This window comes from Lacerta agilis, chromosome 6 (genome assembly GCF_009819535.1).
Source record: "Lacerta agilis isolate rLacAgi1 chromosome 6, rLacAgi1.pri, whole genome shotgun sequence".
NCBI classification, from domain to species: domain Eukaryota; kingdom Metazoa; phylum Chordata; class Lepidosauria; order Squamata; family Lacertidae; genus Lacerta; species Lacerta agilis.
In genome coordinates this window covers 48,736,997-48,749,934 of record NC_046317.1, presented here as the reverse complement: position 1 = coordinate 48,749,934, position 12,938 = coordinate 48,736,997, and the positions used below count along the sequence as shown (strand labels likewise).

The window sequence follows — 12,938 nt, the reverse complement described above, 5'->3', positions numbered from 1 at the left end:
AATCCAGACGTGCTTTAGCATTGGGCATGCTGGGTAGGGTTAATGGGAGTTGTAGTTCAAAATACCTGCAGGGTGCCAGCTTGAGGCAAGCTGCTCCTTATGTGGGTTTGCCTACATAAGTAATGAAATAGTTGTAAAAACTGGGAAGTTCCATCTTCCTGGTCCAGTTTCTGATAAATATAAATGTATTTCAAGAATATTTTTCTGCCTGCCTGCTGTCTGTCTGTCTGTCTTAACTCCCCTTCACATGCTCCTACCCAGCTGAAGGCCACAGGATCCTGGCCCACAACTGTAAGTAACTATGTCTTTTATTTCAAAGTGCTCGGATGCTAGGTCACTTAGATGTTAAGTCATGCTAGGTCATTCTGTTCAGTAATTATATGGGCTGGAGGATGGTAGGAGGAGGCCAAATCTTCAGGTCAGATGGGTATTGTACTTGTACAATGACAATAAAGAAATCTTATCTTATATATTGTGCTTTGGATGAAGCATTATACATCACTAAACCAATGAACCAGTGCTGATATTTTCCTACTTATTGTGTTTTGCTCCCCTTTGCACTGAAAATATGAACCCCGATTAGACCACCAAATTAGCAAGTCTGGCATTGATCATCCCTGACCTGGAAGCATTTAGAGCGAGCCAGGTCAAGTCAGAAGGAACCAGTGTGCTGCCTAGGTAAAACCATGCTGGGACCCAAGAGAACAATACTATACAGTTGCTGCTTCCTCCACTCTGTAGTGTGGGGATAACCAGCATCTGGGACAGCCAGTAATTCCGGAGTGCCTCCTCCCACTGGCTGTGAATGGGTCCGCTGGTTATGAAGCTGAAGGTAATGAGATTGTTGTTTGGAGTTCCGAAGGTTTCTTTGGAGTGACGTAGGCTTAAGGTTCCAAAAAGGAAAGGATAAAAGAGCGGCAGAAAGTGTGGCTAAAACTAAGAAGGCGGCCAAAAATAAAATAAAGAAATAATTAAATAAAGACTAAGAGACTGCAGTCAATGGTGGAGTTGCGCTCTACTGCTCTGTGCGGCTTGGTTTCTCTTTCGCTTTTTCTCTCTTGGCTTGTCTCGCGCACTCTACACACCGCTACAGAGAGCAGGGGCTGTTGTTGTTCAGTCGTTCAGTCGTGTCCGACTCTTCGTGACCCCATGGACCAGAGCACGCCAGGCACGCCTATCCTTCACTGCCTCTCGCAGTTTGGCCAAACTCATGCCAGTCGCTTCGAGAACACTGTCCAACCATCTCATCCTCTGTCGTCCCCTTCTCCTTGTGCCCTCCATCTTTCCCAACATCAGGGTCTTTTCCAGGGAGGCTTCTCTTCTCATGAGGTGGCCAAAGTACTGGGGCCTCAACTTCAGGATCTGTCCTTCTAGTGAGCACTCAGGGCTGATTTCTTTGAGAATGGATAGGTTTGATCTTCTTGCAGTCCATGGGACTCTCAAGAGTCTCCTCCAGCACCATAATTCAAAGAGCAGGGGCTATTTATTAGTAAACTGAACAACGTCATAACATCATCATTAACCAATCACAACATAGCATTTAGTTGGGTTTCCGGGCGGGAAACTTCTTTCTGACCGTTATTAAAGGCTTTTTTGGCGCACCTTGCCTCAAGCGCGGAGGGATCCAGGCAACAAACCTTTGCCTGATCTTCTTGCCTTCCGTGCATAGCGCAGAAGGTTACTATACTGCGGCAAGGTGCAGGAGCACCTGAAAACGTATTCCCACACTGTAGGCTCAAGGGGCACAGACCAGGAGGCTCCTGGTATGAATCCCCAACTGATCCCAACACCCCTGGGCCAAATCTCCCAAATGCTGTCTGCTGATCAGCACTAATTATGTCAAACACAGTTATGGGTGGCACAACCAAATCACACTCTAGAAAAGCTGTTGGAGCTTCAGACTTCAAATTGGAAGTCTGCTGCAGATATACACACACATGAATCTGTTCCAGCTTCTACACTCCTTGGTTCTGCTGCTGAAATGAATGGAATTCAGCAGTTCCCAGCTGATGTCAATGCCTCCTAAGGCATCTCAATCAGCCAGATTCCACCAAGTTCTGGTCTAGTTCAGTTGCATCAGGCAACTGCAAGTCCACAGCTGAATTGCACTCTGAGAATAACTTGGTCACGTTCCTTGTGAAGTGCTTGCTGTCTTTCCTCCCAACAAAAGTCAGAGCAGGTGGCTGAAGTCTTAGGGCATATCTAGGTTGCCCTGTCTGTGTACCCCATGAGAAAATGCTCTTGCAGGTACCCACAAGGTATGTGAGATGAATCAGAGACCAAAAATGAGATTTTTGCTGAGCTGACCACATCCTGAGTGGTTGGCAGAGTAGGCAGTAGGAAATTTGTCTCTCGGGCCATCCGAACACTGCTGGTATGGGCAAAGCTACAATTTAAATAAGATATAAAACAGTAGATTATGTACCAGTTTGCCTGTAGACATCCTGTAACATTCATGCAATAGCAATGGAACATCAGGAGGAAGAATGAGAGACTTGTATCCTCATCGCAAGATGGTGAGTTCTGGGGGGCTTTCTTCTTATAGTTTGTTATGGCTTGTTAGTTCATCAGCTTATGCATTGCAGTTAGAACTGCAGCATCGTAGAGTTAAGGCTCATTCTCTCAACAACTTTGACACATGGTGGTTATGAGAAAAAGCCAATACACACAGCTGGTGATTTTCAGCATTGTGCTAGGCAGCCCATTGGTTTCATCTGCCACCATGTGCTAATTTTTATTTTATTGCAAACCCCATTTAGAGAGAAGGATGAGTTGTTTTGAGTCCTTACGGCATGGGACTTTTGTGGCTTTAGGATTAGCACTGCCAGCTGTGCAATGCCTTCTGCACTCCTATGGCTGCTCAACCCGCACGTCTGCAGATAAGTAATTATACAAGCACCATAAGTCTCTAGTGCTTTCCACTCCAAGACAACTCCACCCTGTAAAAGCTCCCATCTCTATGGGAAGCGGGAGACTTCTTTGCCATATTTATTTATTTATTTGTTTATTACACACACACACACACACACACACACACACCGCTGTATCATAAAAATACATCACAGTAGTTTACAACAATATAAAAACATATCAAAATCACAAAAAGTTAAAAACTGATTAAAAGCAAAAAGAAATTAAAAAACATCAATAGACCATTGTGGGATGCGTAACTCTTAATTGCCTGCATACTGCAAACTCACCTGCAAAAAAACAACAACCCCAAATGAAATGTTACCGCAAGTGGTGTGCGGAGCTGCTCTTTGTTGTGGGGTGGGGGAGAGAATGGGAGTCATGTACAGAGCCCCACTGGGCTGTTAACTGTGCAGTTCTCTAGACTGCCCACTCTAGTTTCATCTTTCCACTCCTATCAACCAATATGAAAACCCTTTTTTGCTTAATGCTGCCTTCTTTGAGAACCTGTAGCTTGAAAAATTGCTTGCTGCAATATTTAAATGACTAGTTAAGCCACTAAAAGCAATCACCACGCTTCCTCTGCATTTCTTGGGACATAAAATCTCGGCTGGGCAAACTGTGGAGGTCGTATTCTCGGGGGGGGGGGCGTCCTTTCAATACATGTATGACTGGCTCCATCAGTTCAAGCTTTTTAAAAAGTTTTTAAAACTCATTTGTTTTCTGTGGCTTTTAATTGAAGGTTTTACCATATATATGCTACTGCTGGAGTTTTTTGTTGGTTGCTGTTGAATTGCATTGTGCCAGTCTTATTGATTGTAATTTGAATTATATACCAGTGTTTATTGATAAAATTGTATATTGTTAACTGCCTTGGAACAGCTATAATCTTGAAATACTTCAGTAATTGGGACATATGCACATCTTGCATTGGCTTACCGTTTTAGCACTGAAAAGGAAGTAAGCATCAAAAGAGTGATACCCTACTCTACTGCAACAGACTGAGAACATTAAGAATTGGTTGGAAATATTGAATTTTATTTTAAATTGGATCGGCACAAAGGTTGCTGACTCCACCCAGTTTTTTAGCTGTCTCTAGCCAGATGCCCCCGACAAGCTCATATGCAAGGCATGATGGATGCATAATATGTGCAGCAAACAAAGATATACTAGGTCTGATTAGGGGGGGCTCCATTTTTTTGCTGCTATTGATAATAACTATTAGTAAAAAATAAAATTCTTGTTCTCAAATAATTTGTCTAAAACCCTTAAAACTAATCTAAGGTAATGGCAGTACTGTAGTTATAGCTGTCGCAATGAATTACTGTATATCTCATGCAGCAGTAAACTGTGTGTTTTGCTTGCCCTGACTTAGTGCCAATCAGTTTCAGTAGATGACCCTGAATTATACTGTTCTTGTGAAGAAGAATTTCTCCCAACCCACACTTTCCATGTTAAAATGGGAAGAACGCTTTGATTCCAATCTAGATTAGTTTCATCTGACTTACAGCACAATCCTGTGCATATGTTTACTCCTATTATGTTCACTTGGGGTTTACTCCCTCGTAAGCGTGTTTAGGATTGCAGCCCTGGTCTATTATTTCTGGATTCTGCTGAAACTTCCAGTTTGAGATCCAAAATCCCTTTTCACATTTGCATTCCACAGCAGAGTGAACAGAGCCCTCCATACATGCACAGAAAGAGTTGACACTACTCAGGACACCTCTAGGCAAGGGTGTCCAGTATGCTATTGCAATAATGCAGGTAATTGTATTTTCAGCTGTTATAACATACCAGTAGTCTCTGTGCATGTGCGATGATGCTTTTAAAATCTTCTGACATGTTTTTGCATTGTGTATATTATGTGCCAGATTCCTTATGGCATCAAAATTGGTTCCATGATTCCCATGTAGAATAGTGGGGGGTAACACTAGGATCTACATACCGGTAATTGCAAAACAATGGGCACAAATCACATCCCTTCTCTTTCCACATGCACATTGCATCAGCAGGAATCTGAGTCTTTCTCATGGTGCCACTAGGTGGCACCCTATACTAATGCTTATGGTACTGCGGGGTGCCTGTCTGTTTGCTGCTACTTCAATATCACATGTTCCTCTTTCTGAAACAATACACACACAGATCCTAGGTTACCAGCCAGCATAATTCTGAAAACCTGGGTTTTGTCAGACAAGAATCTTACAATCTGCTTCAGGCTAAGATTTTAGCAGTTATGCATTACAGACCCACAACACATTAAAACTGTGATGTTTGAACAAGAGAGAATTTCTTCTGAGTAAACATGCATAGCATCGGATTTTAAACCTGCCATCCTAAACACACAATGCAAGCCTATACATGTCATTCAGAAGGAAGCCCCACTTTTGTGTGTGTTGTTTAAAGGCTTACCCATTGCAGAAACACCATGCAAGGTGCAGGGACAACACAGAGGTCTTTAACAAGTACCGATCAAAACAGCAATTTGAGACATGTCTAGTAAAGTGTTGCATGCTCACCTAGGAGTAGCACAGTAGGAATTACTCCTGGGTAAGCATACATTGGATTGGGCTGTAAGGCTGCTGCAATCAACACACTCAATTAAGAGAAAGTTCCTTTCAGTTCAGTGTGAATTTCTTCTGAGCAGACTCACATAGGATTATGGCTGCATATTTCTGACCATTCTGAGCCCACAAATACGCTGCACCCAATCAGACCAAATGCTTCAAGTTTTTTCCGCTGGGTGTGCAACCTGACAATCTAAATCTGTGGTGGATGAGGGGGAGCCTGTGCAGTTATTTGCAACTCGCTGTGACCGCAATACATCCCACCTCAGCACATAACGCTCTCTGAAGAAAACAGGGTTATGAGCAGTTTCAGCTCAAGGCACCATCCCAGGGTGTTTATATATTTTCTGGTCACCTCCAAATTGGTCAGTATTTTGTGGGAAGGAATCAAGTGCAAATGTATGTTTGTAAGATTAAAGTGTTCTTGTCCTAGCACTTCAAACCCACTTAAAAAAAACAGCAATGGGTTTTTTTGCAATTAGTAAAGCAACAGGGAAACCCACTGAGAAATGTCAGATGAATGATTAATTAATTAATGGGAAGATGTATAACTGCCACACAAATACAACCTCCCAGCAAACAAATCAGAACAAATGCCAAATAAAGACCAGGTGTAATCTGAACTCCACATAAGCTTTGTGTAAGCAAATCAAGGGGAATACTCAGTAGACAAGTCCTCTGGAGGACCTTCTGTCATTTGATGCTGCTGGTATATCACTAAGATGAATGAATGTTGCCCTTTTAGAACTGAGAAACTGCAGAATTGTAAACCTGATAAGGTAATCCAAATACAGGATAACTGCCAAATATTTTTTGTGGTCTGTGTTGATTCATTTTAGACATATTTCTTGGTTTCTTTCTGCCTGTTCTAAGTACAATTCTAGACCTATTCACAGGCCAGCTCTACCATTGGGCAGGGTGAGATGGTTCAGGTGCCGCAGGGCAAGGAGCAGTGGTAGGACGCTGGAGGACAGAGTGGCATGTGCCGTATTGGCCTATCCTGTTTTTTCCTAAAGTAATCCTAATTTCATCTAAATTAGCCTGCTACTCTCAGGTGTGGTGGGAGGTACTGCCCTATTACCAATGATGACATAAGATTCGGATGACAGTCTGGTTACCTTCTGTGCACAGAATGCAAAGTGGGTGCCATCCTTTCTTTTGCTTCAGGCAGGAAAAGGTGTTGTGCCAGCCCTGCCCATTCAGGTGTTCCAGTTGTACAAGGGAGATGCACACCCTGGCCTCACCTCTCTCTGTCACATCACTGTTACATCCTGCATTGGGGCCCAACTTCTGCATCAGGACGTTTTCTCTGCTCCTGTGGGATTCCTACATGATTTACCAACATGAGTATAGAAGCACCCTGCTGCAGAAGTCCAACCCCTAATGTGTGGAGGGCAACAAAGCTGATAACACAGAGGGGGCAGAGAGTGGCTGTCTGAGGACCAGTAAGCAGTTACAAACAGTGCCTTCTCTACAGCCCATGGAGTCTGCTTCCTGTTGAAATTCACCAAGCCTTGATGTTTTTCGGGTGTAGGGATTTGGCCCAAATCTGAGTATTTAGGAAGGCCTTCAGCTGAAAAAACATTTCTCCACTTATTATGAATATGTTAGAATTGTTTTTCTTTCTCTTTGCCTTTGCTTCGTTTTTCCTGGGTGTTGAGTTGTTTGTTGGTTTTGTCAATTTTGGATTTCTGTTCTTACGATGTTGATATTTTCTGATGGTTGTCAATGTATTTTGTGGGGTTTTATTTTATTGCAAGACGCTTAGAGTTTCTCTTTTTTTGGGGGGGGGGGAGCAGGATATAAGTTTTAGATCAATATCATTATTACTATTTTAGCAAACTTCCGAAACTTGAGACTGGGCTCATTCATACCTTGGCATCTCCTGGAATAATGCTGTTTGTTCCTGCAGATGCTCAAAATCAGAAGATAATAGAAGATTCTCCTCTTTCTGAAAAATTGCTGGTGAACTTAGTGTTGAATGTGTTCTAAACTGTGCTTTTTTTCTGGGGGTACGCATACCCCTAAATATTTTGTGAATCTTTGTATCTTTGTACTTTTGTCCATTTACTGTATTTATTTTCCCCGATTTGAACTATAAAATAGTGGTTTTCTTGAGTCAAAATGAGAGTAGCCTACCCCTAAACATTTTTTAAAAAAGAAAAAAAAGCACTGATTCTAAAAGTATGGTGTTGTGGACCTGCCCCCTGGGCTTTGGGATTTTGAAGGCAGGATATGTCCCCGCACAGAAGCAGCCACGCCGAGGGTTCGGCAGAGGAGGGTTCCCTGCATCTCCATTCCTTTCCCCCGGGATGTTTCCTGTCTGGCATATCAAAGCGCCCACGCTGCTGCGCGCTAGCTGGGCGGCCGAGGCGCAGCGGCTCCATCCCCGCGGAGCCTTTCGACGCGCAGTTTACGAGAGAGAGAGAGACGTTTTTGCTCCAAGTGCTATTTTATCCTTCAGGAGGCACGGAGAGCAGTAAAATGTGCCAGGATGATAAGCGGCCAGAGCTTTTCTCTTCGAAATTGTTCTTTCCTTAAAAAAAAAAAAAAACCCTATCCATATTTGAGTGTTTTCTAATTCTTTTTTTGGGTTTCCCCCCTCGCCGTCCCGTTAAAGATCTGTGCTGCTCCTAAATTTAAGGCGGGTGGCCGTGTTTGTTATAGAAAAAACAAAAGAGGGTCTTCGAGCGTATATTCTCTTTGATATTGTAGTGGAATCATCGCTACCAGAAAAGCCACAGAGGTTGAAAAGTCCGTGGGTTTTTGTTTGTTTGAGTGGGGGAAGGTGTGCTTTAGATTTCTTAAAGAGAAAATATTTTACATTAATGTTACCATCCTGAACATACCTGCTCTGAAGTAAATGTTTCTGATTTTGGTAGAGTTTCCGTAACTTTCAAGTAAGCATGCTTAGGAATGCAGCTTTATTTTAATGCAAACAACAAAGCTGAAATTGATTGTTGCATACAGTAATAGATTTTCGACAGATTATTGCATTGCATTCAACAAGCTGTGATTTGGGCTACTGCAGTTCTGTTCTCTAAGTGCATTTAGCCTCAGAGCTAAGTTTCAGCAAACATTATGATGAACCTGTTAAAAAATAATAATAAAAGTCTCTGTGAAAGACTGTGTTTCATAATTAGTCAGTGCAGGTCTAAGAAGTGGCATTTCTCCCACACCCCCAACTCAGTCATTTCTTTTTCTTTTTCGGCAATAGAAACTTGCTGTTTTTTTTTTTTTTTTTAAGCCTGGCTGCAGCCGCACAATGCATTTAAAGCACATCTGCCCCTCAAGAATCCCGGGAACTGCAGTTTGTTAAAGCTGCTGGGAATTGTGCCAGAGTTGAAGAGCTTTCCCACCTTATATTTACAAAACATGTTTTATTGTATTATTTTTAAAGTCTGTTAGGAAAAGGGAGAGTGTAACGTGAGTGGAGTTACACCATAACATGAAATGAGTTATCTCATATAAGGCCTGTACAGCTCAGGACCAGGCAACCTGAGAGACCACCTTGTTATCCCTCATATACCCAGTAAGTCAATGAGGTCTGCGGCAGAGCTTCTGCAGGTTCAAAAGATGTCAGAAGTCTGTTCCACAGTAACTGGAAGCAGCAAATTTGGTGCAGCTGCCTCTGTTCTTCAGAATACTGTAGTATGAGATATGCCAGGCACCTATTCTTTGCACTTTCCGGAAACAACTGAAGACCTTTTTGTCTGATGGGCTTTCCCAGCTAGATGAATGGGTCTCTGGCATGAGTGCCTGTTTTGTACTGTATTGTTTCTTAAATATATCTGTGGTGCTTTTAAACACTTTTTGCTGTTTTAATTGTACATCACCATGGGATGCTTGTGTACAGTATATGGTGATGACTAATAACAACAGCAAGAAGAATATTAAATACATTTCAAGCACATTCAAAGCACATTCCCTCAAAGAATCCTGAGAACTGTAGTTTACCCCACACAGAGCTACAATTCCCAGCACCCTTTAACTACAGTTCCCAGGATTCTTGGGGTGGGGTGGGGAGCTTTGAATATACCTTAAAGGTACATTAAAGGTATATAGCTTAAGAATTAAATATGTGCCCCGGTTTCAATAGGAAATAGGTGTATGCTTATATATGTGTGAAGAACGTGTAATTGCATGTGGGACTAGTCTTGTCCTCTCTGAAATGTGACCCCCAGCATCTGTCCACTGTGGTAATATTGTCCTCAATCTCAAAGCACTTGCGTTATGGCTTCAAGCTGGCCAGTCTCCCCACTCCACCCCACTTTCCTTTTAGTTGACACCTTCAACATTTCATGACTTAGCTGCTCTCAGCCATAGACTTCAATGATGTGAAAGGTAGTCTTGAATTTACTGTTGTAAGTTTTCCTGCTTTTGGTTAAGGAACAAGGTTACACAAATATGCAGAGTTATATAGTTCTTAATCAAAATTAAGAAAGCTTATTGCAAGAGACCCAGACTTCCGGGAAACAAAACTGTTTGAAAAACAAAATTGGAACATGGTAACAGGAAATTTAATTTAAAATAAAATACATAGTTATTGTTTAGTTAAACATACGTTTATTGCTTTTTTGGCAAGTGGTTTTTCACATTATTGCTTCAAAGAATATTTGCTATAGAATTACACAACAACTTTTTCATCTTTCTTCTCTACTCATTTAAGCTTATTTTCAACCAAGGATCAACAGCTGTTCATCAAACTAGTAAAAGCTACATGAAATCCAGATATGGGGAGATAAGCAGATGGGAATCAACTGTACATACAGCTAAAAGCATTCACTTTTCATCAGCATATATTACTGTAATTGCAACTATTTAAATCTATAATACCACCATTTTAGACAGTTGAAATCACTTTATGAAGCCTTACATAGGTTAAACCTGCCTGCTTATTGTGCAGTAGCAATTGGTAGGCAATTTACATAAGTTGGAGTTGATTTTATGCATTTGATATACATGTTTGGATAACTGAATTCTGCCTCCTTGATATTACTGTGATTTACATCAAATGGTCAGAATCTTTATACCCATTCCTTTGGCATACTTAGTACAGGCTTCTAACTCATCTCCCTGCGCTCCTTTCCCCAACTAGCATAGCCCAGAAATCTTGCTGGCTTTTTGCAGCAGTCAGTCCAGCCAACATTATACCACTCTTGGGGACTTACAAACCTACCCCTTTGCTCTCTGGGTCTCCTACCCGAGCTGATGTTGCCGGTGTGGGCTTCTTCCTGCTGGCAAATAGGAGGCTCGTGTCTGTGGATGAAAAGGACAGGGCTGAACTTTGCACATTTTCCCTTTTGCTGCAGAAAGCAGGGAAATGCTTCAGGGCCTGCTGTCGGAATTGCTGATCCATAAAGACATAGATTATAGGGTTAACACAGCTGTTTGCGAATGCCAGGCAAGCACTGATGGTCAGCCCCCATGTGAGAGCCATCATTGCTGAGCAGCGGAGATGGATGTCCTGGGCCATGGTGAAGACGAAGAATGCCTTTAACACGTTGAAGGGCAGCCAAGAACAGATGAATGCTCCAACGATGGCAAAGATGATCTTGAGGGCATTGTTTCTCCTCTTGCCTAGGTGGACATGGCTCTGAAGCTTGAAGAAGATAGAGCAATAGCAGAACAAGATTACTCCCAAAGGCAGGAGGAAGGTCAATATGAGCATAATCAGGCTGAAGGTGGGGGAGGGCTTGTCTTGGCACAAATACTTGTCATCCACCAGGTTCAACTTTCTGTAGACTAGAGATGGCATTCCCAGCAGAAGGGAGGACACCCAGATGCAACCACAGCTCATAGCTATGCTCTTCTTGGTGCTGAAGGTCCTGGAATCCCACTGCTTGGTCATCACGAGGAAGCGTTCCACACTCATGCCCATCAGGAACAAGATGCTAGAGCAACGGTTCACAGTGATGGCATAGCTACTCAACTTGCATAGCCCCTCACCAAAGCACCAGTAACCAAGGGCTTTTGATACAGCCCAGAAAGGCAGAGTGCATACGAAGACCAGGTCAGCCACGGCCAGGTTGAGGACAAAGGTGTCCACGAGCCTCTTCCGGCCTTCCTTTCGTGCCATCAGCAGGATCACAAAGAGGTTCCCAAAGAAACCAATGAGGAAAGCAATGTAGTAAATGGTGGGGACAAAGATATAGGCAAATGGCAGTTCTTGCAGGTGGCAAATGTCATAATTCACCAGGTCACCATAATTGCCTATAGTGTATGACTCAAAATCTCCGCTCTGGGTTTCAGTCATTGATGATCCAGTCACCATCTGAGCAGGTTCCATCTCTTGTCAAGGACCAACCAAAGAGTAGTAATCGCTGCTATTGCATAGGCTGGCCAAAGCACTTTGAGCTGTAACAGGCTGCGTGTCTTTCTTTTTTATTAAAAAAAAATGGAGATGTTGTTTTCTTGTTTTTAACGATCTGTGGTAACTTCCTTTTGTTTTCAAGATGAGTTAAAGGGTGGGGCCAAGCTAGAAGGTATCAGATCAACCTAATTTTGGAAACCCAAGATTGCAGAAAGTGGGTATTGGCATTCCTGGGTGTGGCCAGGGGCACACATGCACTCGAGTGTTGTGGTGGAGTGTGCCACGATGTGCAAACTCAATGACAACTGCTTTTTTCGTTGCAGAATTTTGATTTAATTTTTTTAAGCGAGATTAATCACTGGCATAAACATGCATAAAACAGGCCTTTTAGATGGAGATGTTAGTATCTATAATGGATTTGAATATATAGTTTTCTCTATGTTTTTATTAAATAGCAAATTGTTTTCAGGATGCCTCATGTGAAGTGATTCTTAAACAAAATGATCAGCGTATACAACATTGTTCATCTTCACACAGAGTATAATGTCGAGCTCTGCTCTTTGGCATTACTGCTTTATTTGCAACAGGCTTTCCACCTGAGCTCTCAAAGCTATTAAATTGCTAGTGCTAAATTAGGCGCCAGGCAAAAACCCAAGCTTTTGGCTAATTAAACAATTGATGGCTTTTTAAAGTGTGCAGGGGTGGATTTATTGCTTTTCTTTGTTACTATGGTATGTGCTTTGTGCTTTTATATTGTCAACTGCCCTGTGATCCTCAGATGACAGGCAGTATAGAAATTTAATGAAGGAGAAAATAAGTGTTGCCTGCAATCACCAGGAAAAAATGCTTTCATAGACCTTATGTTTTCCCACAAATCCTTCATGCTTCCTCTCCTGCTTCCTGCTCATTATGTTGAAATGGGGCCCCAGACTTCTGTCCCCAAATCCTGCCTTGATGGCACCACTGGATGTGGGACACAGGTCTGAGGCTGACTACCCACTAGGAATAGGGACTCGGGTGATGCTGTGGTCTAAACCAGTGAGGCTCTTGGGCTTGCCGATCAGAAGGCTGGTGGTTCGAATCCCCGCAACGGAGTGAGCTCCCAATGCTCCGTCCTAGCTCCTGCCAACCTAGCAGTTCAAAAGCATACC

At 42.6% G+C, this 12,938-nt stretch overlaps 1 protein-coding gene across 1 annotated transcript; it reads right to left on the bottom strand.

Annotated features, from left to right (window-relative positions):
• Positions 1 to 10,058: 10,058 nt before the first annotated feature.
• GPR25 (G protein-coupled receptor 25) lies at positions 10,059 to 11,836 on the bottom strand. The gene has a single exon (XM_033152505.1). The coding sequence runs from the start codon at positions 11,761 to 11,763 to the stop codon at positions 10,642 to 10,644; it is 1,122 nt and encodes a 373-aa protein (XP_033008396.1). The 5' UTR covers positions 11,764 to 11,836; the 3' UTR covers positions 10,059 to 10,641.
• Between the last annotated feature and the right edge of the window lie 1,102 nt (positions 11,837 to 12,938).

Excerpts from the sequence above, each read along its gene's own strand:
- GPR25 (XM_033152505.1), bottom strand. The coding sequence starts at position 11,763 with ATGGAACCTGCTCAGATGGTGACTGGATCATCAATGACTGAAACCCAG.